General features: G+C 52.4%; 1 protein-coding gene and 1 long non-coding RNA gene across 13 annotated transcripts in view; one reads left to right on the top strand and one right to left on the bottom strand.

The window, feature by feature from the left end:
• Positions 1-3,569: 3,569 nt before the first annotated feature.
• MSI1 (musashi RNA binding protein 1) overlaps positions 3,570-23,950 on the bottom strand; it is a 43,046-nt gene continuing 22,665 nt past the window's right edge. For 4 of the 12 annotated variants that reach the window (XM_081546217.1, XM_081546208.1, XM_081546207.1 and 1 more), the window contains 10 exons: positions 22,402-22,494; positions 18,761-18,809; positions 17,525-17,607; positions 16,845-16,962; positions 13,708-13,788; positions 12,467-12,523; positions 7,548-7,616; positions 6,584-6,771; positions 6,060-6,123; positions 3,570-5,094 (listed from right to left, as the gene is read on the bottom strand). In XM_081546217.1, the coding sequence (XP_081402343.1) occupies positions 6,082-6,123; positions 6,584-6,771; positions 7,548-7,616; positions 12,467-12,523; positions 13,708-13,788; positions 16,845-16,962; positions 17,525-17,607; positions 18,761-18,809; positions 22,402-22,494 (780 nt within the window). In that variant the 3' untranslated portion in view covers positions 3,570-5,094; positions 6,060-6,081. Of the gene's footprint in view, positions 5,095-6,059; positions 6,124-6,583; positions 6,772-7,547; positions 7,617-12,466; positions 12,524-13,707; positions 13,789-16,844; positions 16,963-17,524; positions 17,608-18,760; positions 18,810-19,118; positions 19,187-20,363; positions 21,136-22,401; positions 22,495-23,950 lie in introns of those variants that run through there. The other 8 variants (XM_081546218.1, XM_081546211.1, XM_081546209.1 and 5 more) reach the window with 4 other exon arrangements.
• LOC145527879 (uncharacterized) lies at positions 20,903-22,435 on the top strand. Its single transcript, XR_014069965.1, has 3 exons — positions 20,903-21,359; positions 21,549-21,710; positions 22,270-22,435. It is a non-coding gene; the product is annotated as an uncharacterized LOC145527879 (long non-coding RNA).

Genomic DNA, 23,950 nt, shown 5'->3' with positions numbered 1-23,950 from the left:
CAGACTGCTACTGGAACCCTCTCCCCCTGGAAAGAGACGAGGTAAATGTGACAATCCAGACCTCTGCAGGGGGCACAGAGGTGGCAGAGGGATGGCCCTGGCAGGTCACTGATAGCCCGCCAGGGCCCTCAGATCTGCACCGTGACCAGCTGTTGCCCTTGCACAGGTGTATACAGCATAGCTTCTCCCAGCCTGGGAAAAACACACTCTCCAGTGGAAAGAATGGCTAAGTATAGCTTCTTGACTCCTTCAGGTGATGACATACCCACACTCCAGCAAGGTCACACCTGGCCAGCCCCTGGAGGACACGGCTTCTGCTTCTAGGAAATGCTTAAGCACACCTACCATTTACCGAGCGCTTCCGTCTGTTCAGTCCTGGCGAAGAGTGTTATGCTGTTTCTCATCCTAACAACCATCTTCTGACATAGTTATTATTTTTGTCGTCATCTCGTTTTTATAGATGATTAAACAGGTTCAGAGAACTTAAGTTCTGGCTCAAAGTCAACACAGCTGGAAAGTGATGGAAATAGGATTTGAACCCGTATGTTCTTGCCTCTTAATCCAGCACTGAGCCCAGAATGTGGGCCGTTGGGAAGTTCCCAGAAAGCCTTAGGTAACACTGGACTGGGTTTAACTTGGCTGGGGTCACCGTAAGGGGCTGTTTCCCATCCCCCTCTCTCATCACTCTGTTTCCAGTACATCTGGGCTCAGCTGAAAATGTTTCTCAAACTGAGCACAACCACCAAGGAAGCTGACCTTCTTCAGAAACCCAGGAACTCTCCTCGTACTCCCTCTCCTCATTCTCTTTCCCGTCCAGTCCCTTGCAAGTCCAGCTCTCAAGCCACACCAACCTCCAATACCTGGTACCTGCCCCAGCATCCCTTGCCCAGATGGTTGCAGCAGCCTCCTCAGTGACCCTGTGCTCCCCTCCACAATGGTGTTCCTCAAATCTCTTCCCTATGGTGTGGGTTGATGACACGTTCAAATGCAAACCCGATTACATCACATCATCAGTCTCTCACCGCACTGCCTAAAACCCTTCACGCCTTCCCAGTGGCCCTTATACAGGAAACAAAATCAGCCTAGAGGCCCAGTTTCCTCTGCCCCTACCTACCTCTCAGCCCAGAGTGGGGTGGAATATCCTCTTCTCCAGCCACAGGGAGCCTTCTCTCGGCTCCCTGATTGAAGTCCTTGTGCTTTCTCCCATTTCAAGGCTTTTGCAACTGCTGGTCTCTCCTCCTGGTATGCTCCTCCCCTGTGAGCCTTGCCTAGTTAATTCTTACCCTTCTTGCAGATTTTAGCAGAACTCGACCCCCCTACACATCCAACTGAAATCACTGCCTTCAGGTGACTGATTGTTCTGATTTTTTTTCCCCTTCAAGGACTGAAGGGTTCTTGGGACACAGAATTTCCTGTTTTCAAACCAGAAAAGTCCCTGGCAAAGAAGGACAAATTGGTCACCCTCTCAGTTCTTAACAGTGATGCGTGCACAGTCGATGCTAAGGGAATATTTGTTGAAAGAGTGTGGGAGCCAGTGGGGACCACCCAGGAGGGGGCAGCCACTGCTGAGCCCCAATCACCTGGAGGAACCTTGGGATTCATAGCAGCTGCTATTCACTAAACACTGACTTCATGCCTTGCCTGAAGTTGAATCCTCTGTCTGCCCTCCCTGTTTATTAACAACCACCCTAGTTACTGCTGCCATTCTCTTTTTAAATTTGTTGAGGTGAAACTCCTCTACACATTAAAAAATAACCATTTCAAAGTGCCCAATCTAGTGGCTTTTATTAGATCCACAATGTCATGCCACCACTGCCTTTAATGACATTTTCATCACCCTACAGGAAATCCCTTAACCACTGAGTTTATTCCCCTTTGCTCCTCTCCCTCCAGCCCCAACCAATCTGTTTTCTATCTCTTATGGATTTACCTCTTCTGTCTATTTCACATAAACAGAATCTTATTATGTGACCTTTTATATCATTCCCATTAATAGACGAGAAAATTGAGGCTCAGAGAGTTTGAGGACCCTCAGCTAGGAAAGGGAGGAGCCAGGTGTTGGAACCACCACATCTAACTTTTGGGGATTACCCACGCCCACCTGAGCTGGTTTTCCTGCCTCACCCTCTTAGGATTCTCTTTGAGTTTAAGGCGAACCAGGGTAAGGGTGGTGCTAGTGGTAAAAAATCTGCTTGCCAATGCAGGAGACTTAAGAGATCCCCTGGAGTAGGAAATGGCAACCCAATCCAGTGTTTTGCCTAGAAAATTCTCTGGACAGAGGAGCCTGACAGGTTATAGTCCATGGGGCTGCAAAGATCCAGACACGACTGAGCACGTGAGAGTAAGGGGTCCGATGCCAAGGTTTTTTTTAGAAAGTGGCAAAAAATACGTAACAAAATTTACCATTTTTTACAGCCCCTTCCCAATTTATCATTTTTCAGTGTACAATTCAGTGGCATTAATTATATTCACAATGTTATGCACAATCCATTTCTTAAATGTTTTCATTATCCCAAACAGAAACTCTGTAACCACTAAGCAATAACTAACTCCCTATCTCCCCATTCCCTCCTCCCCAGCCTCTAATCTATTTTCTGTCTCTATGAATTTGCTTATCCTATTAATAGGTACCTCAACTGTGTAGAATCATACAATATTTGTCTTTTTGTGTCTGACTCCTTTCATTTAGCCTAATTCTTTAAGGTTCATCCGTGTTGTAGCAGATAGCAGTACTTCAGTCCTTTTTATGGCTGAATAATATTCCACTGTATGGAAAGGCCTTATTTATCCATTCATCTGTTGATAGATGCATGGATGGCTTCTATCTTTTGGCTATTATGGATAACGCTGCTGTAAACATTGGTGCACAACATCTTTTTGAGCCCCTATGTTCAATTCCTTTGGGTGTATACCGAGGAGTGGAATTGCTGGGTCATATAGTACTTTGATGTTTAGCTTTTTGAAGAACTGCCAAACTGTTTTCCACAGTAACTGCACCATCCTACATTCTTACTAGCAATGCCACAGGGGTTCCCATTTCTCCACATCCTCACCAACATTTGTTATTTTCTGGTTTTCTGATGATGGCCATCCTACTGGGTATGAAATGGTATCTCATCATCAACACTAAGTTTTGAGGCTGGTCAAGGAATTGGAGGTGGGAGCTGGGTCGACAGGAGAGTGAAGATTATTCCAGGCGGAAAACAAGTTAAGGGAAAACAGGGTGTCACTGGGGTACTGAGTTCTGAACGCACAGAGAGATACAAGACACAAGCTCAGGCCCGTTTTCAAATAATTTATTAGGAATTCAAAACTGAAAATAAAACCTGGAAAAAGAAGTTACAGATGTAGAGAGAAGAGACACCGGAGGGTGGTAACTTGCTGGCTTTGAAACACCGTGTAACATCTTTTTAAAAAAATTTCCCAAACAAATCAGAAAACGGAATTCCAAGGCCCTGAGCCCACGGGTGGGCCCAGTGGGGTGGGGGGATCACAGGAAGGGGAGGAGAGGAAAGCTAAGTCTCTCATGACTCAGCTCAAGTGTGTAGAAAATTAAAAATAAAAACCAATAAAATGCAGCTTCTCTTTTATTAGGAAACATTAAAAAAAAAAAAAAAACCACGAACAGCCGCGCATCTCAGTAACAAAGATTATTGCTTTGTGTTCTCAGGGCTAATAGGTTAAGCACCTCACACAGACAATTAACTCTCCAAAGGGGGTTTTCAGGGGAGGGGACTATGATGGGGAAGGGAGCTTAGGTTCCCAGCCCCAGACCTGGGGGAGAGGACAGGGGCAGGCAGTGGTGGTGGGGGTCCACCCTGCCACGCCAGCCTGGTCACTTGCTATTCATGAAGTCATGACCTGAGCCTCTTTTTCCTTTGAAGAGGGCCCAGGGACTCGGGGCTCTGGCCATGGGACCATCCTGGTGGGGAACTTCAGTGAGAGAATGTGGGGGTTCCCTGAGAAGCCCTTTGCTTTCCCCTGGAGTCCGCCCCTTCCCAAAGTGCCCACCCCCAATGCCCACTCATGGGGGGCTCAGGGCAGAGACCATGAAGGCCTGACCAGGTAGGAGGCGCGGGGGGGGGGTGACCTTTGGAGAGTTAATTCCTTTCCAGCAGTGGCTCCGGGCGAGCCCTTCTCTTCCCTCGCCCCCACACTGGGGTTTTTTTTTTGGGGTGAACGGGCCCAAGGCCTTTGACCCCATAGGGCCTGAGAGAGCGGGGCCTGCCTTGGCCACAGTTGAGGCCTGCAAGCTTACAGTAACGGTGTCTGAGAGGAAGGTACAGAAACGCAGGGTGGGGTGAGGCGATGCCCTCGCCCCCAAGGGGTCTTAGAGACGGGTGGGGGCTTCACCTCACAGTATTTACATATATGATACAGGACGGGATGGTTCCAGGGGCTCGGCCTGGCCTCCTCAGCCTGTCCTCCTCTCCAGGGCTGGAGGGAGCTGGCCAGGGGCCCACACCCACATAGACATTTTGTTCTCAGCTGGTGGGGGGGGCACCTGGTCCCTTGCCCCCTGCGGCCTGGGGCTTCACATTCACAAACCTAGAAATAGTTTAAAAAACGGTTTCTTTAAAAAACAAAACAAAACAAAAAAAAAAGGAAAGAGAAAAGGAAGGAAAAATCAGAATAAAAAAACCAGGGTTGTGGCTGTGGCCTGTAGCAGGCCCCCTCCGCCCTCACTCTAGCTATGCACAAATACAAAAGCCTTCTCGGGGGGGGGGGGGGGGTCCTATGGGGGCGCGGCGGGGAAAGAGGGGCGCAGACCCGACGTGGAGGGGCGCGGAGAGGAGAACCGGGGGGCAGTGGGGGGGGGATCCGGCTAATCCAAAATAAATAAAAGCAGGTAGGACAGGGGAGGTGGGGGAAAGGGCCAGGGGCGGAAGAGGGGGAGGTTAGTAGGGGAGCCAGACATGGATGTCCGGGGGTGGGGTGGAGGGGCAGCAGGGCAGGGGCCGGGGGGCCCAGGGAGTGGGGGGCAGGCAGTAGCGGTCCGAGTCGCTGCGGGGAAGGGGGCGGCGGCTGCGGCTGAGGTGTCCCCGCCCCCTCGCTGGCTCACTCGTGGTCCTCAGTCAGCTGCAGGCCAGGGCGCTGGAACACAGCAGTGGGTTAGGGGGTCCTGCCCCCCGCCTCTCTGCAGCCCGCAGAACCCACATCTCCTCGTGCCTAAGGCCTCTTTCCCTAATCCCTTCCTAGGCAAGCTTTGTGCCTATACTTCGCATCTCCTGCTCCTTGTCTGGAACCCTCTTTCCCTAGATTTCTGGATGGCTGAATTTGTTCCAATGTCACCTTCTCAGGGACTGCGCTCTGAACCCCTGAAGCAGGTAGACCTCTCATGTGCAATTTAGAATGATCTCAATTGCTCACTTGATTTTTGTCTGTAGAGAGAGGGGAGACTTCTTGGTTTTCTACATCTCCCTCTCCCGAAACAAATGCTCAATAAATAGTTGTTGGAATGCACGAATGGACAAACAAAGGAAATGTCACTGGGACACAGAGCGCCCCACTGCACACAGCATGATGGCTGTGTGTGCAGGGTCTTCCCCTCCCCCTCGCTGTCTGTATATGTAGATGTGTGTACATATATGTGTATATGTAGATATGTGTTTTACCGGTTGGATATTCCAGTGCATGCATGCAGTCTATTTAACCGCTCTCCTGTTGATGGGCATTTCGATTATAAAAATAAATGCCTAGAAGTAGAATCGCTGTGTTATGGGCATGAAATGTTTAGTCCAGATAAACCCTGCCCTTTGAAAAACCTGAGCCGATTTGCACAGGTTCCTCTCCTCCCTCATCACTGCAGAGCCCCATCAGTCTTAAAAAATCTTTGCCTGAGAAGTGGCATGTGCTGCCTTATGGTGGCTATCCTTTACACCCTTTATGGAGCAGTTTGAGTAGCTTCTCCAGGTCTTTGACCTGGACAGACCTAGGATAAAGGTCTGTCTCCCCACTGGGGCTGTGGGTTCCATGAAAGTCTATGTTCCAGACTGCGTTGCTCAGCGCTAGCCTCCCAGGTGGCACCCACACCCCAAAGCCCCAGCCCACCTCCTCACCTCCTGCCACCTGTTTCCTGCTTCAGTGGTACCCATTGGTGAAAGCTGTGGCAATCAAGGGGCCCTGGAAAGAAAATGATTTGATGCCTAGATTTCTGGGGATGGCTGAGAAAGCCCAGGGGCTCCTCCTTTCTTCCACAGGAGCCTCAGGTAAGGCACAGACCTTGTCTAGCCCTGCCTGTATCGCCCCTACTATCTACTAGGGTAGATTCTCCAGGGTAGGGCCTGAGAATCTGCAGATAACCAGCACCCTGGTTAAAAGCAGGGCACCCCTGAGCTAGAATCTAGCCTCCACGCAGGCAGAAATGCTGAGCCTCATTTGCACAGTATTCCCAGAGCCCACCCAATGCCTGGCACACAGAGGGCAATCATTAAATGCCCACTGAACGAGTGAATGATAACTCTCACTGATCCCAGGTCTCCCATCCATTATCTCTTGCCTCTCTTCTCCCCCTCCCCCAAAAGACAGACAAGGCCTCTCCCTCCTTCAACTTCTGGGGCCTCCAGGTCTGGGGGCCACTCACCCCAAGACTGTGGCCGAAGCCAGTGCTGGGGGCGGGGCTGGCAGCGCTGATGTAACTGCTGACCCCCGAGTCCTGATTGGCTGCCCCGTAGAGCTCGGCCATGGGGCCAGGGCTGGTGGTCCCCAGGAAGCCCCCTGTGCGGCTGGGAGTCGAACCTGGAGGGGGAGCCATCGTCCAGGGGTGAGAGCCTGGCAACCCAGAAAGAAGACGGTGATAGCCCCGGCGCCCACTGCGACCCTGCAGCAACACCCCCCAACCAATCCTACCCCCTACCCCGACCTTGGCCCCGCCCCCTCGGCCTCACCCCCACATCCAGCAGAGTGTTGTGGGACCACTGCCTGGAGATTGCCCAGAGTCCGTCCACCCCCACCAGCCCCAGAGCCCGGGGTCCCTGTTATCTCTGGTCCCACAGCTCAGCAGCCTCCTTACTGACTGCCCCTCCCTTCTGGAGCCCTTCCCACCTGTCCCCACCCTGCAGCTGCCTGCACTGTCTAAAATGACCATCACTCCGCTGTTTAAAATGTTTGGTGTTTCCCTAGAATTTGGTTCCTTGTCTCCACTCCTCACTCCTCCACTCCACCCATGCTAACTGGCCTCCAAGCCTTGGCACTTGCCCATCCCTCTGCTGGGAATACCTTTCCTCCTCTTTGCCTTCAGATCAGAAGAGGAGCAACCTCCTGGCAGCCTTCCTGAGAGGCCCCTCTCTGACACCTGACTTCCCCCGGTGGGGCTGTAGCATGGGATTGCCTTTTTTAACACCTGCCGCCCCACCAGCCCGCAAGCTCTGGAGGGCAGAGACCACACCTGTCTCCTTCCTGGCTGGCCTGCCAGGTGCTCAGTTCATAGTCCTTGAGTGAATGAATAAGTGAGTCCCTCTGAAAAGGGGTGGCCGTGGCCGCCTCCCCTCCCCTCTAGACTTCTCTGTCCCCCATCCCCCCACCCTCTGCACCCCAGAGGGCCTCACCTGTCCCTCGAACCACAGCCGCTGCTGCCGCCGCCGCTGCCATGGGTCCGTAAGCGGTGAGGGGAATGGCTGGAAGGAAAGGTGTGGGTGCTTCAGCGTGGCAGCCAAGGGGCAGCGGGGGTGCAGGCAGAGCCTCTCTGGCCGTACCCTACCCCAGAGGGGTCAAGCGCAGCCCCAGGGTCAGGCAGAAAGAGCTCCCTTGGACAAAAGGAGGACAGACGACGGCCTCCCAGGGATCGGGTGGGCCTCATCTTCAACCTGGACTTGAGGGACACCCGTGCACAACCCAAATGTCATGGGTGGGAGTAGGGGGTGATGCACAAGCCACATCTCACAGGGGGTGGGATGGGGGCGGGGCACCCCGAGCTGCCCTGAACATTGCCCGCTGCTGCCATCTTCAGGGAGGGCCCTCAGCCAAACTGGGGGGGCTCCTCAGCCCAGGGCTATCCAGAGATATGTCCCTGTTTCCAGTCCAAGTCAACTGGAGCCAGTGACTGACTGACACAGGCACCGAAAGCCACACCTGTCGCCCCAAGGACCAATGGACCGAGGATTGCACTCTCGCCTTCCCTGCTCTCCTACTCCCCCCGAACCCCCCCCCCATGAGATCGGGCTAAAGCTAGACTCCAGGCAACAACCCCATTTTGCTCTTTCTGCTGCCTGGCCAGCTCCTCTCGCGCCCCTCCTCCTGGCTCCGCACCCCTGACATCACCCAGGAAGAAATGACCACTCCCTTCCCAAGTCTCCTCATCCCCTTTCTCTGACCCTCTCTTCAGACACAGGGATCTAGCTATTCCCTAGTTTGCTGTCTACCCCACACCCCCCCACCTCTACAGCGCCTAGCACCCTGCCTTGTACACAGAAGGTGTTTAATAAGTGTCCGGTAAAGGAATAGCAGTGATCAAGACCGTCCCCAAGAAAAAGAAATGCAAAAAGGCAAAATGGTTGTCTGAGGAGGCCTTATATATAAATAGCTGAGAAAAGAAGAGAAGTGAAAAGCAAAGGAGAAAGGGAAAGATACACCCATTTGAATGCGGAGTTCCAAAGAACAGCAAGGAAAGATAAGAAAGCCTTCCTCAGTGATCAGTGCAAAGAAATAGAGGAAAACAACAGAATGAGAAAGACTAGAGATTTCTTCAAGAAAATTAGAGATACCAAGGGAACATTCCATATAAAGATGGGCACAATAAAGGACAGAAATGGTATGGACCTAACAGAAGCAGAAGATATTAAGAAAAGGTGGCAAGAATACACAGGACAACTATACAAAAAAGATCTTAATGACCCAGATAACCACAATGGTGTGATCACTTACCTAGAGCCAGACATCCTGGAATGTGAAGTGAAGGCCTTAGGAAGCATCACTACGAACAAAACTAGTGGAGGTGATGGAATTCCAGTTGAGCTATTTCAAATCCTGAAAGATGACGCTGTGAAAGTGCTGCACTCAATATGCCAGCAAATTTGGAAAACTCAGCAGTGGCCACAGGACTGGAAAAGGTCAGTTTTCATTCCAATCCCAAAGAAAGGCAATGCCAAAGAATGTTCAAACTACCACACAATTGCACTATCTCACACGCTAGCAAAGTAATGTTCAAAATTCTCCAAGCCAGGCTTCAACAGTACGTGAACCATGAACTTCCAGACATTCAAGCTGGATTTAGAAAAGGCAGAGGAACCAGAGGTCAAACTGCCAACATCCGCTGGATCATCGAAAAAGCAAGAGAGTTCTAGAAAAACATCCACTTCTGCTTTATTGACTACATCAAAGCCTTTGAATCTGTGGATCACAACAAACTGTGAAAAATTCTTCAAGAGATGGGAATACCAGACCACCTTACCTGCCTCCTGAGAAATCTGTATACAGGTCAAGAAGCAACAGTTAGAACTGGGCATGGAACAACAGACTGGTTCCCAATCGGGAAAGGAGTACGTCAAGGCTGTATATTGTCACCTTGCTTATTTAACTTATATGCAGAGTACATTATGCGAATGCTGGGCTGGATAGAAGCACAAGCTGGAATTAAGATTGCTGGGAGAAATATCAATAACTTCAGATACTCAGATGACACCATCCTTAGGGAAGAAAGCGAAGAAGAACTAAAGAGCCTCTTGATAAAAGTGAAAGAGGAGAGTGAAAAAGTTGGCTTAAAACTCAACATTCAGAAAACTAAGATCATGGCATCTGGTCCCATCACTTCATGGCAAATAGATGGGGAAACAATGGAAACAGTGAGAGAATTTTTGGGGGCTCCAAAATCACTGCAGATGGTGACTGCAGCCATGAAATTAAAAGACTCTTGCTCCTTGGAAGAAAAGCTATGACCAACCTAGACAGCATATTAAAAAGCAGAGACATTACTTTGCCAACAAAGGTCCGTCTAGTCAAGGCTATGGTTTTTCCAGTAGTCATGTATGGATGTGAGAGTTGCACTATAAAGAAAGCTGAGCGCCAAAGAATTGATGCTTTTGAACTGTGGTGTTGCAGAAGACTCTTGAGAGTCCCTTGGACTGCAAGAGCAAACCAGTCAATCCTAAAGGAAATCAGTCCTGAGTATTCATTGGAAGAACTGATGCTGAAACCGAAACTCCAATACTTTGGCTACCTGATGCGAAGAGCTGACTCATTTGAAAAGACCCTGATGCTGGGAAAGATTGAAGGCAGGAGGAGAAGGGGACGACACAGGATGAGATGGTTGGATGGCATCACCGATTCAATGGACATGAGTTTGAGCAAGCTCCTAGAGTTGGTGATGGACAGGGAACCCTGGTGTGCTTCAGTCCATGGGGTCCCAAAGAGTCGGACACGACTGAGTAACTGAACTGAAATGAACTAGGAGGAATATAACTATGAGGGATCCATGCTTTAATGATGGGTTGTCGTGAGCCTGGAGCAGCTTCTGGCTGGGGGTGAGCACCCCCTACTGCTTGGCTCTGCCACTGCAACCCTGAGAGACCACACTCCCACCCAGAGCCAGCGTCTTCCCGTTCAAAGATGCGCCCCTGGGGGCTGTTTTAGTGACCCTAGCCCTGAACTGGAACTGCAGGTGGGGCGAGGAACCCTGGGAAAAAAATCCTTGTGAAAATTCTTGGGTAGGTTGTTGGGCCAGGAGATGAAAATCTAGGACAGCATGCCTGCACCGTTGGGAGACGCTTTGCCTAAGATCTTTAGAGAGCTGGCACTTTCTCACTCAAGACGTCACCTCCTTTGAGAAGCCCTCCCTGACTACCCCTGCTAAGGCAGCCCCTGGCCCCGACCCGAGCACCTTACACGTCTCCCTGTTTCATTTTCCTTGTGGAAACTCTCAGCCGGTACAAGTATCTTGATTTACTTGTTTATTTACTTGTTTATTCCTGTCTCCCTCCACCAGACTGTCAACTCCAGGAGGGCAGGGAGCTTGTCTGTCTCGCTCCCTACTGAATCCCCACTGCCTGGAACAGCGTTTGGCACAACAAATATTGATTAAATGCACGACGAAATACTGTCGTCTCTTGAAGGTGAGGGGCAAGTTCAGACCCCAGACCTCCAAGAACTGCTCAGCCTCGAACCCACTGCCTCCCCAGGCCAAAATGTCTGCAGCGGAGCTATCCATTCCCTCAGTTCTTTAAGGGCAGGGCTGGGCCCTGAGGTCTGGTCTGGGGCCCAGTTAGGCATTTCCTCAAAGCAAAACCAGCATGCTCTCATCACAACAGTAAAGCATTACTCATTTGTATAATAAGTGTTTATCTCTCTCTCTAGAGCATGGCAACCCACTCCAGTATTCTTGCCTGGAAAATCCCATGGACAGAGGAGCCTGGTAGGCTACAGTCCATGGGGTCGCAAAGAGTCGGACACGACTGAGCGACTTCACTTCACTTCACTAGAGCACAAGCTCTGCAGATGAGAGCCTGGCTTTCTGGTTCCTTCTTTGCCTCCAGGGCTTGGCTGTCTGTCTCACACAGTAGGCCCTCAACACCAGTTCTGAGATGAGTAGGAAAGACCCCCATCTGCTCCCCAACTTACTCTGCTCAGGGGAGATCCTCTATCACCCCCACCGCCAGGACTCCCTCCCCTTCCTTCACCCCAGGTGCCTCTTTCCCCTTCCCCATTTTGGGGGCCCCCTGAGCACCCCTTGGAAGCAAGATCCCATCTAAAGCAGCATCCACGCTTGTGTCTTCCACACGCGGATAGGTTCAGGGGAGGAGTCTGGGGGTGGGGTGAGGGGAGAAGCAGGTTGAACAGAGAAACCCGTTGCAGCCCACCTCATCTGCATCCGCCCCTTGCCCCATGCTGTGGGCCTCCGCCCCGGCCCCAGCTCCAGAGCTGAGCTGACAGGCCCAGGTGAAAACTCCAGCTGGAAAAATGGCCCAGGATGGCTGCACACATCGCCCTACTTGCCAATGAGTTGCAAATGGGCTGGGTTCGGCCCTCAAATAGGTTTCATTTGGCCCCTGGGGAACTTAAAAATTTGAAATTCGTTGCTAATATTTGAAAATAACTAAAAAATTCATTTGAAAGTGAAAGCCGGGTTTCTGGCTTCTCTTGGAAAAATGGGATCTGAACGCCCACCGCCGGAGCCACGCCCTCCACCGTGTCCAGATGTCCCCACCCCGCCCACTCCGCTCAGAGTTTGAGACCCTGGCTGGTTCACCGCTGGATCCCAGCGCTGACACGGTGCCTGGCATACGGGAGGCGCTAGATAAATATTTGTCACATGGATGAATGAATGATTTCGCCTCCATCTGCTGGGCTTGGCCCTGTGCCCTACCCTTAAGGACCATGTAGCTACGCAGACTGGCCAGTGCCCCAGGCTGCTGCACCAATGGAGGACTGGAGGGCAGGAGAAGAGGGTCCCCCTAGCTTTCCCGGGGTCGGTCCCTGGGTCATTCTCTTTCTCCCCCATGTGGCCTGTGAGGTGTACGAAATCCGAGCGACTGACCTGTAAGCTCGGGGAGGACTGGGGCGCTCGGGAGAGGGGTCCGCTCTACACGGAATTCTAAAATGAAACGTAAAACAGCTTAGGAAGATGCAGAGAGGCCCCTCGGGCGTGGCCCAGGGAAGACGAAGGCACCCACGGGACACTGGGTGGGGAGACGGCCATGCACAGGACCCGAGAGCTGGGGATGGGGAGAGCACGGTCGCCAGCAGGCCAGGGTGGGGAAGGAGACAAAGACGCAGAGAGGCGGGACCGACAGGGAAGGGACAAGCGGGCAGAGTTGCCACCTACACCCCGGGCACTGAGAGATGGCAGTGCCCCTGGGCCAGTGCCCCTGGTGTTTTTCTTAAGGTTTGAAGGCACTAAAACATCTCCCAGAATCCATCTTTTCTTCTATTTTGGGGACAGGCAAGCAATGACCCTAGAGCAGCTCTGCCACCTTCTAGATGAGTCATCTTTGCAGTCACTTTTTCCCTCTGAGCCCATTTCCTCACCTAGAAAATTGGGCTCATCCTGCCTCCCCCTGGAGATCCCTGTCAAGACTACTCAGCGTCATGTGCACAGAGGATTCATAGCTGGACAGCCCAAGGTGCAAGGACTTAGGGGACCCTCCAGAGAAATAAGACCAAAAAACAAACAAGAGCCTTGCAAAAATATGATATTTGATATTAAAAAAAACATTGAATAGTCATCATGGGAAAGGCTCAGAACTTTGTTGGGCTTCTTGCCACATATGGGAACAGCTAGTGTTGTTTTTATTTTGAATTGCAAATGAGGGTGGTGATCATCTTGGTTTTAAATTGCTTTTCAGCATTCAGGGTCTCAAAAGGTCTCATCTGCCTTGGAAGGGGCTCAGTGCAGCACATGGTCATTACAGGTGAGTCCATAAGGACACAGCCAACGCAGCCCTCAGGGGGGACTCCCCACCACAAGCCTGATGCCCTTTTGGTGGAAGTGGCAACCCTGGAGGTGGGTAAGGAGGACAGGCAAGAGACAGGCAGAGGTCAGCCTGGGAGGGAGGGGTGTCATGCAGGGCCACACAGGGAGCCCCACCTCCAGCTTCTCGGGAGGGGAGGGGGGCTGGGTGGGGCGAGGCGCTCCTTCCTCAGACATGCCCTTCCTTCCAAGCCTCCAGCAGGCAGATCTCCCCCCAGCCATGCACCACCCCCTGAACACTGCCCTGAGTCAGACTGCCCGGGAACCGGGGACATGCTGGCAGCAGAGGGACACTGGGCAGGACTTACCGGGGAACTGGTAGGTGTAGCCGGGGGCGAGGCCTGTATAACTCCGGCTGGCATAGGTCGTGGCTTGGAAACCAGGGTAACCTGATAAGGCAAGGGGACCAGTGTCAGATGCTTTATCTACAGCTCGGTAGGGGAGGATGTATCACGAATTCCCCTCCCCACCTTGTATCATGAATAATAATTACATTTACCACACACCATCTGCATGCCAAGCCCTGTGCAAAGCCCACTGCACACTTTGCTCTCTCCTTAACCCTCATAAGAATCCCAAGCGGCACAGTTAGGAGCCTCATTTTATAGGTAGAGAAACTGAGGCTCAGTGAGGTGACATTTATTAGCTAAGCATAATCCAAACCCTTATCAAGGTTCTCCATGCTCTGGCTCCTGCCTCAATCCTCTCCTCATCTACAGCCTGCCCCTCTCTCACTCTGCTGCAGCCACACTGGCCTCCCTGCTGTTTTTCAAATTCACCAGCTCCTTCCCACCCCAGGGCCTTTGCACATGATAATTCGTCTGCCTGGAACACTCTTTCCCAGGTTTTCACATGACTATGTCCTTCTCATTGTGCAAAAGGCAGCTCAAATGTCACCTCCTCAGAGAAGTGATCCCACAAAAGACCTCTCTCTCATTAGTTACAACAGTATTTATCATGTGACTCTCCCTGGTTTTTCCCTTTCAATGTTTATCACGTCACCCTGGTTTTTTCCTTTCATAGCACTGATGACCAGTATCTGAACTTATCCCAGGATTTCTTCAAGAGCTGATTTGCTGTCTTCCCCATCTTTTATTTCTGTCTCTCCATCACCAGCACAGTGCCTGCTACTTAGTATGCATATACTGTAATAGATATTTGCAGCTTTGAAAGAAAGATCACATAGTGAGTAATAATGGTATAGTTGGGATTCAAAATCAGATCTGACTGGCTCCAAGTCGCTTAACCATGATTCTCTATTGGTTAGAGGTGTTCTTTTCTCTCCCCCACCCCCACTTTTTTCTAGGGGGCCTCAACAAGCACATGTGGGATCTTAGTTCCCCAACCAGAGATTAAACCTGTACCCACTGCAGTGGAAGCATTGAGCTTTAACCACTGCACTGCCAGGGAAGTCCCCCTCCCCCACTTTTTAAAAGGGGTAAAACCAGCTAAGAATTGTTTTGAAAAGAAAATTTTCTCAAAGTTCCAAAGGACGCTAAAGAAACAGAACAACTAAATTCAAAAACTGATTCTTGTGGATCTTGTTCTGGAGGACAGAAATAGCTATAAAGAACAGTACTGGATAAACTGATAAAATCAGAAAATAGATAGTAGATTAAAATATTGTATCAATATAAATATATGAAGTTGATAATTATAATGTTTCATGAAAGCACACCCCTAATCTTGGGGAATACACGCTGAAGTAATTTACCCTCAAATGATTTAGAGAAAAATTATAAGCGTATCATATGTGTGTGTGTGTGTGTGTACAGATACGTATGTATAGTTATGTACACATAATAGAGGAAATGAGAAAAGCAAATATGGTATGATGTTAACAATAAGTGAATCTGAGGACTTCTCTGGTGGTCCACTGGTTAAGATATCACCTTTCAAAGGGAGTAAGAGTTCGATCCTTGGTTGTCCCCCAACCAAGTCTAATATCTCACATGCTTCTCAGGCAAAAAACCAAAACATTAAAAAAGAAGCAATATTGTAACAAATTCAATAAAGATTTAAAAATGATCCACATTAGAAAAAAAAAATCTGTAAAAAAAACACACAACAGGTGAATCTGGTAAAGGGTATGTGCATTTTTTGGTCCTACTACTTTATTCTTCCAATTCTTCTGAAAACGTAAAGTTACTTTCAAACAAAAAGTCAAAAAACAAAAACACAACTTCAGGAGCAGACAATGTTCCACTCGGTGGGTATGCTCCTCACCCCCTTTATCTGGGATCCCGTTCCTGACCCTTTAGCCCAAGCTGTACCCCCTTCTCTGAGTCCCCAGGGTACCGCCCCCCCATCTCCAGCATCAAGACCCCCTTGTCAGTGTCCTCCTTCTGTGTATATACCGCTGGTCTCTCCAGGAAGACTGTGACCCTCTCGGGGCCCCAAGCACCGCTGACTCCTGTTCAACTTCTCATGGTGACCTTGACCCCACCCCCGCCAGGGAGCTTCCCCAGCCCCCAGGCGGATTTAGGTGCCTCCTCGGGCCTCCCACAGCCTCCAGTCATTCTGTGGTGGCACGGTCCATTTAATCTTTTCTCTCACTTGATGCGAAACACAATGAAGGCAGGTTCTATCTCTCAGAAGCTACTCAATAAATATTAGTCCAACAAACAAGAAGAAATGGGCTTCTCTCTACCTTCCCAAAGGCCTATGCATCTGTAAATGCTGTTCCATCTGCCTGACCATTTTTACCCTCCCCTGCTCCCTGCCCTCCCATAACTTAGCTCCTACTCAACCCTCAGACTCAGCTTAAATGTCACTTCTCTCTAGCATCTCCAAGTCTTGGTCACCTTCACTATGACCATGCTCCCTTGGCACCCTATACTTCTCCATCCCAAACCTATTATGTTTTTGTTGTTTAGCCACTAAGTTGTGTCCGACTCTTTTGCGACCCCATGGTTCCTCTGTCCAAGGATTTTCCAAGCAAGTATACTGGAGTGGGTTGCCATTTCCTTCTCCAGGGAATCTTCCTGACTCAAGGATAGAACCCGCATCTCCTGCATTGGCCGGTAGATTCTTTACCACTGAGCCACCAGGGACTTATTTGTTTTTCCTGCCAGACCGTAAAGCTCCAAGGAAAGTCACCGCTGTAATTCTTGGCATAGGGCCTGGCATTTATAGTTGCTCAATAACTACTTACTGGATGGATGAGTGGACAAACAAATCGAACGGTGGGATGGACAGATGGACCAATTAATAAGGAGCAACTGGACCATTCTTTCGGTCACCACCAGAGGGCAGCACCCCACAATCAAATCGCCCACCTTCATTAGGACTGCCAGACCTGAGATCCTTGGTCCACACACCCTGGGCACTGTCTGCCCAGACAGGAGGGCAGACCACAGAGGAAAGGCAATACCCACACAGCTCCTGGTAGCCCCAGGTGCAGTTCTGGGCAGGAAGAAGCCACAGGTGCAGGCCTAGCACGTACCCAGCATGCCGATGCCCAGCATGAAGGCGTCCATCCCGTAGGGCATGACTCGAGACCTCCCCCGGGCTGAGCCCGTTGGTGACATCACCTCTTTTGGCTGAGCTTTCTTACATTCCACCTGCAATGAGATCCGGTGGTCAGTCCCTCCTATAGACCCAGGGTCACGGACCCTGCTATTCCCTGGCAGGCCTCTTATTCATTTCATAGTTACTATTTTTGGCGTGATCGCACTGTGCTAGAGATGAGTTGAGCATGCAGTGGTTCATTAAATGCTTACACTGGCTCTGAGATGGATGGAGGTACTACTGACACTTTCGTTTTATAGACAAGTGAACTGAGGCTCAGAGAGGGGAAGTCATCTGTCCAATGACTAGACTAGTAAGTGGTGAAATAAGGATTTCAGCCCAAGTCCCTCTGAGCCCACCAGCCATGCTTTCTAACCGCCATGTTCCTGTCCACACTTTCAGGGGGTTGAGAGAACTGGCTCTGCCCCATTGACTGTGAGGCCTCTCCGCCTGTCTCCAGAACCTCCAAGCATTCCCTGGCTGACTCAGGCTAGAGCCCCAGCCTCTGTCTGCACATCATGCACAATGTTCCCCACCAGGAATTGAACCTGTGCCCCTTGCAGTGGGAGCGTAAAGTCTTAACCACTGCACCGCTAGGGAAGTCCACCTGCTCACCATTTTGTTGTTGATTTCGTGGAAGTGGATTTCACAGACTTTCTCCACGATGTCCTCACTCTCAAACGTGACAAAGCCGAACCCTGGAGGGCAAAGGCAAGGTCAGAACCGGGCTCTTGGTCAAAACCCAGCCCCAAGTCATACCAACAGCACCACTCCCTTCTTACAGGCAAGCGTCCTAAGAATTAATGAGAGGTTTCGCCCACATCCTGGCAACCTCTCAATTACGTGATGAGACAGGATTTCAGTTCCCAAATCATAGACGTGAAAATCAAGGCTCAGTGAAGTGACTGGCCCAAGATCACATAGCAAATTAGAAAGAGGCAGGGCTGTGATGCAAATCACACTCAACATGCCTTTTCTCTTCCTCAGATGCTTTCCAGAGAGGGAAATAGAAATTCTTTTAAAATACACACACAAATACTTTTAAAAACGTACATGAACATGGACAAGTATATTTTTGTATACAGATGTACACACACACATACACACCCCTAGGTACTCATACATCACAGAGACGCTCTAGCGCTCACAAAGGCATAAAGGCCCCTGTGTGCATATGAGAGTTACCCTGACGTGCTAGGTATACACAACTGTTCAGTATCAAATACCCTCATGTGCATAGATACAAACATACACACACACCCCAGCACATACCCCATTCCCCAAACAGGCTAAAAGGCCCAAAGCTCTGAAGGCACTGGAGAAACAACCCTGCCTCCTCCTGGGTGTGCCCCAGGGGCTGAAATGGGATTTCTCAGAAGGCAAGGCCCTTGGGAGAAAAACAACCAGGCAGTGCGTACCCGGTGGCCCAGATGCTCACAGATTCAGGGGCAAGGGGGCTGGGCTCGGCCCAGGGGTGGGGCGAGGGGGCCAGTGGCAGGAGCAGACTGTAGAGTCAGCCTGACCCTGGGGTGGCCGGGCCCCAGCTCTGGTTACCAGGGACAAGGTAAGCCCAGCAGACACCGGCTGGGGCGGGGGCGGAGGGCTCAGTTGCAGGGGGAGGAGAGGTCCACTCCTCCATTCCTCTCCTCTCGGGTGTCTGCAATTCGGCAAGTTTCTAGCACAGGAAACGGCGGGACAAAAGCCTTCTGTAAGGCCAGGCCCGGGAGAGGATGCAGATCCTCGGGGATAGGATGTCAGGAGGCAAGATGAAAGGGCAGCTGTGACCTGCAGCCCCCTGACTGACCACAGGCCCCCCAGCCCGGCCTAGGAAGGGGGAGGGGGCACACTCACCTCGGTGCCGGTTGGTGGTTTTGTCAAACATCAGCATGGCATCATCCACCTAAAACAGAGCTCCCGTGGAGGACCCACCAGACCCAGGGGTCTCCACCGCAACCCAGGAGCAAGGGCTCCGACACCCACTCCCCTCCTGCCCGGTTCGGGCTTTATCTTCAACCTGCTCCCTGGGTGGGGGACAGCGTTCCATCTGCAACCCCAACTGGCTGCCACAGCACCCCCGTTCAACCACCAGATTCTCCTACAAATATTAAGCGCCCACTATATGCCTGGCACTTTGCCCCACCATCTTCTCCTTGCATGGTAAGAGCCTCATTCTGTCGATGAGGAAATGGGCTCAGAGAGGTGAAGTCACCTGTCCAGGGTCACACAGCACATCCCAGATCAAGCCTGGGAGGAGCAGGAGGAGGCAGACAGTGGGTGCTAGAGGAGAAAATAGAGGAGTAAGATAGGAGATGGGGGAGTGAAAGACTCTTTCCCACTTGCAAAAGGCCAGGAGGACAGCAGCCACTCCAGTCAGACCCAACTCCCCTCTCCTTGTACAGATCTTTTCCTCTAATTGAGGTTTCCTTTTGCTAGAGGCTGTAATTAAAGCAAGTAGAGTTCAGTGCTTGGGCTGCTGGCCTCCCACTGACTGGGGGAGGGGAAAAGGGTGGAGGAAGGGGGATGTTCTGCATTATCCCCCATCCCTTGGACCCCAAGTCTTCTCTTCTTGCTGCTCCCTCAAGGCATCCTCTTAGATGCACGGACAGCCAGAGGCCTTCTCTTCCCTTCCGCAGTCCCAGCTTCCCTCTGCCTACATCTGCTGCTTCCTCCTTGCCCTCTTAATTCTTCAGCCAATGTCAGCTGTCTCATGGGGTTAAGCTAAGGTCGGATTCATCCTGGGTGGAAATCAAGGGCTGCCTCTGACACTGCCTCTCCCCACTCCACCTCCCACTCCAGCTGCTGACCCTCCCCCAAATGGTCAGACACCCAAGGGATGGAGGAAAACTTCCTGAGGCCTTGGGGCACAGCCTCTTCCCCACTAGCCTTTGCTCTCTTTCCAGGCTGTCATCTGCCTTGTTAAAGTGGAAAGGGCGGCCCCTGAGCTGGGTGGTCCTCCAGCTCTTAGGCACCAAGCAACAATTGGGCCCCTGACTTTCCCCAGGGAGAACCAGGATCCCCCTACACCACTGAGTCAGGAGGCAGCTGGGTCCCTGGAGAATCTCAGGAGAAAATGACATCTCTCTGCCCAAAGAGGTGCCTGCCCTAGGGCCTCGCAGCTTGGTGTCACCCTTGCTCCCATCCTTATGGACCCATTCTGAGTTCCACATCAGCTTAGCCGTCCAAACCGGATGGACACTTCATGTTTGGCACAGAGAAAAGAGAAACCCAGAAAGGGGGGGCTTGTGATAAAAGCACAGGCTTTGAGTAGGACCGGCTGGAGCTGGAAAGTAACCTTGGCCAGCAGCTTTAGGTCTCTATGATTCAAGTTCCTTAAATGGGCGTTAACTGTGTCTTATAGGGAGGCGTTAAAGGAGATAATGCATGGAGCACTCCAAACTCACAGCACCCAGGATAGAGTAAGCGCTTAATAAATAGCAGCTGTTATTATTATTACCTTTATTAGAGAGACGCTTGCCCATAGTCACATGGGGGAGGCTGGCAAAGCTAGAGAGTAAACAACTGGACACCACTGGCTTTGAAGGTTCCATGAAGGCAGTGCCAGGTCAGTCATGACCACCCTATCCATCACGGGACTTGTGCTCCCTGATTACTTTTTGAACCAATGAATAGATGAACCCAGCCACACCCTCCTTCTCTATCCCGCCGCCGCCGAGTTCCTGATTCAGCCCAAATCCACCGCCCTTCCGCCAACCAACCCCTCTCGCTCCACCAAGCCCTGGCCGCTCTCCCCAGACCCTTCAACCTGGGCCTTGGCTGGACAGACCTGGAGTGGGCAAGCGGGGCTGAGGCCAGGGCACAGAGCAAGGAAGGATGGTTGGGGGTCCAGGGGACCCCCCACTGGCGTCCCCTCCTGGGGCCAGCAGAGGGGAGGGAGGCTCCCGGCCCAGTGTCCTTAATAGGCTTTGGTCTCCATGGGAACCCGGGGGTAGGGGGGCTTGGGCGGGGGGGGGGGGAGGGGAGGCGGCCGAGGCCTGCTGACCAGTGGGAGCCGCCAAGTTCGGAGGCCGCTAAGCCTGAGTGGCAGCCATGGCGGCTGACCATTGTTCCCCCCTCGGCGGCGGCCCCTCGATCCGGGCGGGGGGCCCCCCGCCGCGGGGCCCTTGGCATTCCCGGCTGTCCCCCTCGCTCCCTGGCAGCCTATTCTCCGGCTCCCCCTGGCCTCCCCGGGCCGGTTTCACATGCCAACGCCGATTTAGGCCCGAACAAAAGACGCGGCCGCTGACGGCTTCTCCTGGGGCCCGGTTGCCATGGCAACGCCGGCCCCGGGGGCAGGCGGCCTCCAATCACAGCTGCTGGATCAGATTAGTGCGAGCTCTAATGCTCGGCGCTCAGACACAAAGACACCCCACCGGAGCCCGAGCGGGGCCTGCTGCTTCCCAGGAGCGCCCTTCCCTCTGGGGCCCAGGCCGCCCGACCTGCCCTGGATCCGGTACCCGGGTCCCTGCGGAGGCGCCTTGAGTCTAGGCCTCTGGCCCCTTCACCGCCAGCTTACGCTGGCCAGGGGACCTCCCACCCGCTCCCCTTCTACCTTAGAGGCAGGGGGCTAGAAACCCACCCAGTCCCCAGCTCCCGTCCCATTTCCAAGCCACTGTTCTCCTGTGCCCTGCGCCTAATATAGGGAACCGAAAGGGCCTTGATGAGAAGGTGAGACCCAGCCGGCAGCCTGTTTCACGTCTGAAAAGCCCAGGGACCCCAGCACTCAGCACAGCAAGCTCTACTTCACCCAGAGGCTTAAGTAAAACTTGGTCCCCTCCGAGCCATCTCTCCATGGCACCTTGAGGTTCACACGCTCCCCTTTCTGGGGGGGCGGGGAGACACGCTATTGTCTGATGTCACCACATTGCTTCTGCATGGACTAAATGGCCCAGAAATTTAAGTTCCAGGCACCGCAGAGCTGAGAACCAGTTCTCTGGGACTGATCAGGAATTTGGGGTGGTCTCTGCAGCCCCTCCCTGATAAGCTAAGAGATCAGCACCGCCCCCCTACCCCAGCTTGCACCTGCACAAGCAGGGTTCTGAGTACAACTGGGAGTCATATTTATTGCCTCGTTATCATCCTTAGCGGGAAGGAGTGGGGGAAGGTACAACCTGGACTGGACAGGTGCAGACTCCCAGGAGGCCATGGGGGTGACTGGATTGAACTGGCTTCGGGAGCACAGCCTCCCTCAGGAGAAGGAAGATAAGCAGGAGAAGGGCAACAACAGGGATAGCTGCTGTGTGGCTTCCCTCCCTGGGGACGTGTCCAGAGTCTGAAGCCCACAGATAGGCCAGGAGCCTGAACGCTGGGTCTGGTCCAGCCTCACCCACAAAAGGACCCAGCCCCCTTTGCGACTCTTGCAGGAATTGGAATGACCTGGCTGGACTCCGCGCTTGCTTGCTACCGACCAAAATTCCACAGGGCTTTCATACCCCGCACCCGGCCCGCCTCCCCCCGCCCTGACCCCCAGCCAGCACTCCCCAGTTCAGACCCACCTTCCCAAACTGCTCAAAATACTGCTTCACGTCCTCCACCGTGGTGTTTACTGATAGGCCCCCAACAAAGATCTTCTTCGTTCGAGTCACCATCTGTTCGGGGAGGGAATGAGAAAGTGGGCATCTGAGTCCTGTGGCCTACCGCCACCAGCGGGGGCTCCAGCCCTCCTGCCGGGGTGCCAGCTGACAAGCTCTCTGTGGCCCCAGCTACTCAGAACACTCCCCCCACCACCACCTCGAGCTCCCCCCCTCGGACTCCCACCACTGGGCCTGTCGCAGGCAGCTGTACACCCCACACCCTGGCTCGCTCCCTGGGGTCTATGTCAGGAAGCGGGTGGCTGGCTCAGCGACCCAGACCTACAGCCGTACCTCGAAGACCCCACCAGCGACTCCTAGAAGAGGCCAAGGCCCATCCCAGGGTCCCCCTGAACTTAACACCGACATTTTCCTCATCAACCTCTTCCCAACCCAACCTCTGGCAGCCCTGTGGCCCCAGCCCTGTTTTAGGAAGAACACATGGTCCTAATTACCCCAGGAGCGCATGGCTAATCCACGGCAATTCCCAGCCCCATCCTAGCACTAAAGCACCTTCTGTCACCAAACTGCTTAATGGAATTAACCCAATTCCGACCATGTGCTCCCTGGTGCGGCTTCCTTCCAATACCTGCTCCATAATTGCTTTCAGGCCCTCTGCTGGACCCTGCCAGGGATGCCCTTTTCCTGTCTCCCCAGACCTGCCCCTCTCCCTTCACTGTGGCCGGAGCTAGGCGCCATGACTCAGAATCATAAAGCCACCAATTCCCACCAACCCCTTGCAGAGGGGGAAACTGAGATCTCCTGGAGAGGGACCTAGTCCCAGGACACATGATAAATCAGCCGACTCAGGGGTCCTGCTCCCAGGACTGTAGTCAGCCCACCGCCTGTCTCCTGTTTTCAACTGCTTAAAAATTAAGATGTGGCTAGTTGCCCTGGGAACTGGAATACCACTGTTAGGCCCCTGTGCTGCACCAGAAGTTTTGAGTTCTGTATGGCTCCACTGCTCAGAGAGCTGTTTTGCAGGTACCCAGAAAAATTTGCCACATTACCAGGGACAAAGAACACTTAGGAAGGCAGCCACAGTCACCCAAGTTGAAAGATAACAGGTGACAGATGCCAGGATCCCTTCCTACTCTGCAAACCCAATGCACCTCATCCCAGAGGTTAGGGTAGCTGGGGGGGGGAGGGTGGGCACTGGGGGTCAGAGGTCGCTCCCTGACCTGACTCTAGTTCAGCTTCAGCAAGTAAGTCTGGGCTGTATTTGAGTGCCTCCCACTCCAGAGGTGTGGGCACAGAAGCTGTGATCTCCAAAGTCACAGAATTAGAGTCCAAAGTGTGCATGCATGCATGCTGTCACTTCAGTTGTGTCCAACTCTGTGCGACCCTGTGGACCGTGGCCCGCCAGGCTCTTCTGTCCATGGGGATTCCCCAGGCAAGAATATTGGAGTGGGTTGCTATGCCCCCCTCCAGGGGATCTTCCCGACCCAGGGATCGAACCCACATCTCTTGTGTC

Source organism: Giraffa tippelskirchi, chromosome 11 (assembly GCF_054371585.1).
Source record: "Giraffa tippelskirchi isolate mGirTip1 chromosome 11, T2T-mGirTip1v1.2.pri, whole genome shotgun sequence".
NCBI lineage: Eukaryota > Metazoa > Chordata > Mammalia > Artiodactyla > Giraffidae > Giraffa > Giraffa tippelskirchi.
This window is presented reverse-complemented; position numbering and strand designations above follow the sequence as displayed.